Source organism: Cyprinodon variegatus, unplaced genomic scaffold (genome assembly GCF_000732505.1).
Source record: "Cyprinodon variegatus isolate N-32 unplaced genomic scaffold, C_variegatus-1.0 Scaffold78, whole genome shotgun sequence".
In the NCBI taxonomy this organism is placed as follows: domain Eukaryota; kingdom Metazoa; phylum Chordata; class Actinopteri; order Cyprinodontiformes; family Cyprinodontidae; genus Cyprinodon; species Cyprinodon variegatus.
Genome location: NW_015150531.1, coordinates 787,720 through 788,164, shown reverse-complemented (window position 1 = coordinate 788,164; position 445 = coordinate 787,720). Strand labels below are relative to the sequence as shown.

General features: G+C 37.1%; 1 protein-coding gene across 1 annotated transcript in view; it reads left to right on the top strand.

The window, feature by feature from the left end:
• The window catches only part of LOC107083589 (salivary glue protein Sgs-3-like), a 7,551-nt gene extending 7,354 nt beyond the window's left edge, over window positions 1-197 (top strand). Inside the window, exon 7 of the mRNA XM_015372940.1 lies at window positions 168-197. Within this exon, the coding sequence (XP_015228426.1) occupies window positions 168-197 (30 nt within the window). The remainder of the gene's footprint in view (window positions 1-167) is intronic.
• Window positions 198-445: the final 248 nt, after the last annotated feature.

Genomic DNA, 445 nt, shown 5'->3' with positions numbered 1-445 from the left:
ATTCTGGAAGAAACTTGTTTAAAACTTAGTTGGGAGGTTTTAAGTCATACTTCCTCACTCTTCTATTAACTCAGCTGTAGAACTCTGAAGATTAAGGTAGCAGCTGGTTCTTCCAGGCCAAGATCAGTATCTCTTTTAATAATGCTTAACCTCTCCAAACCCACCAGATCGCCGGCGACCCTTCTCAAAACGTTTAAAACTAACAACTAAAAATGCAGGAAAATTACACCAGTAAAATATTTACCAATTTAGACATGTTAGACATCGTTGGAAAGCTTAGATTCTCCACAATTCAACCTCCCAGTTCATTTTATGGACATAATAAGCACCAAAGCACAATTAACACAGATAAAGCAGCATGTCAAAATGTAAACATGACAAAGCAGCCACAACAATATACATTTGAAGGCGTCCAGGAGCCGTTTTATAAATCCAATCTTCAATT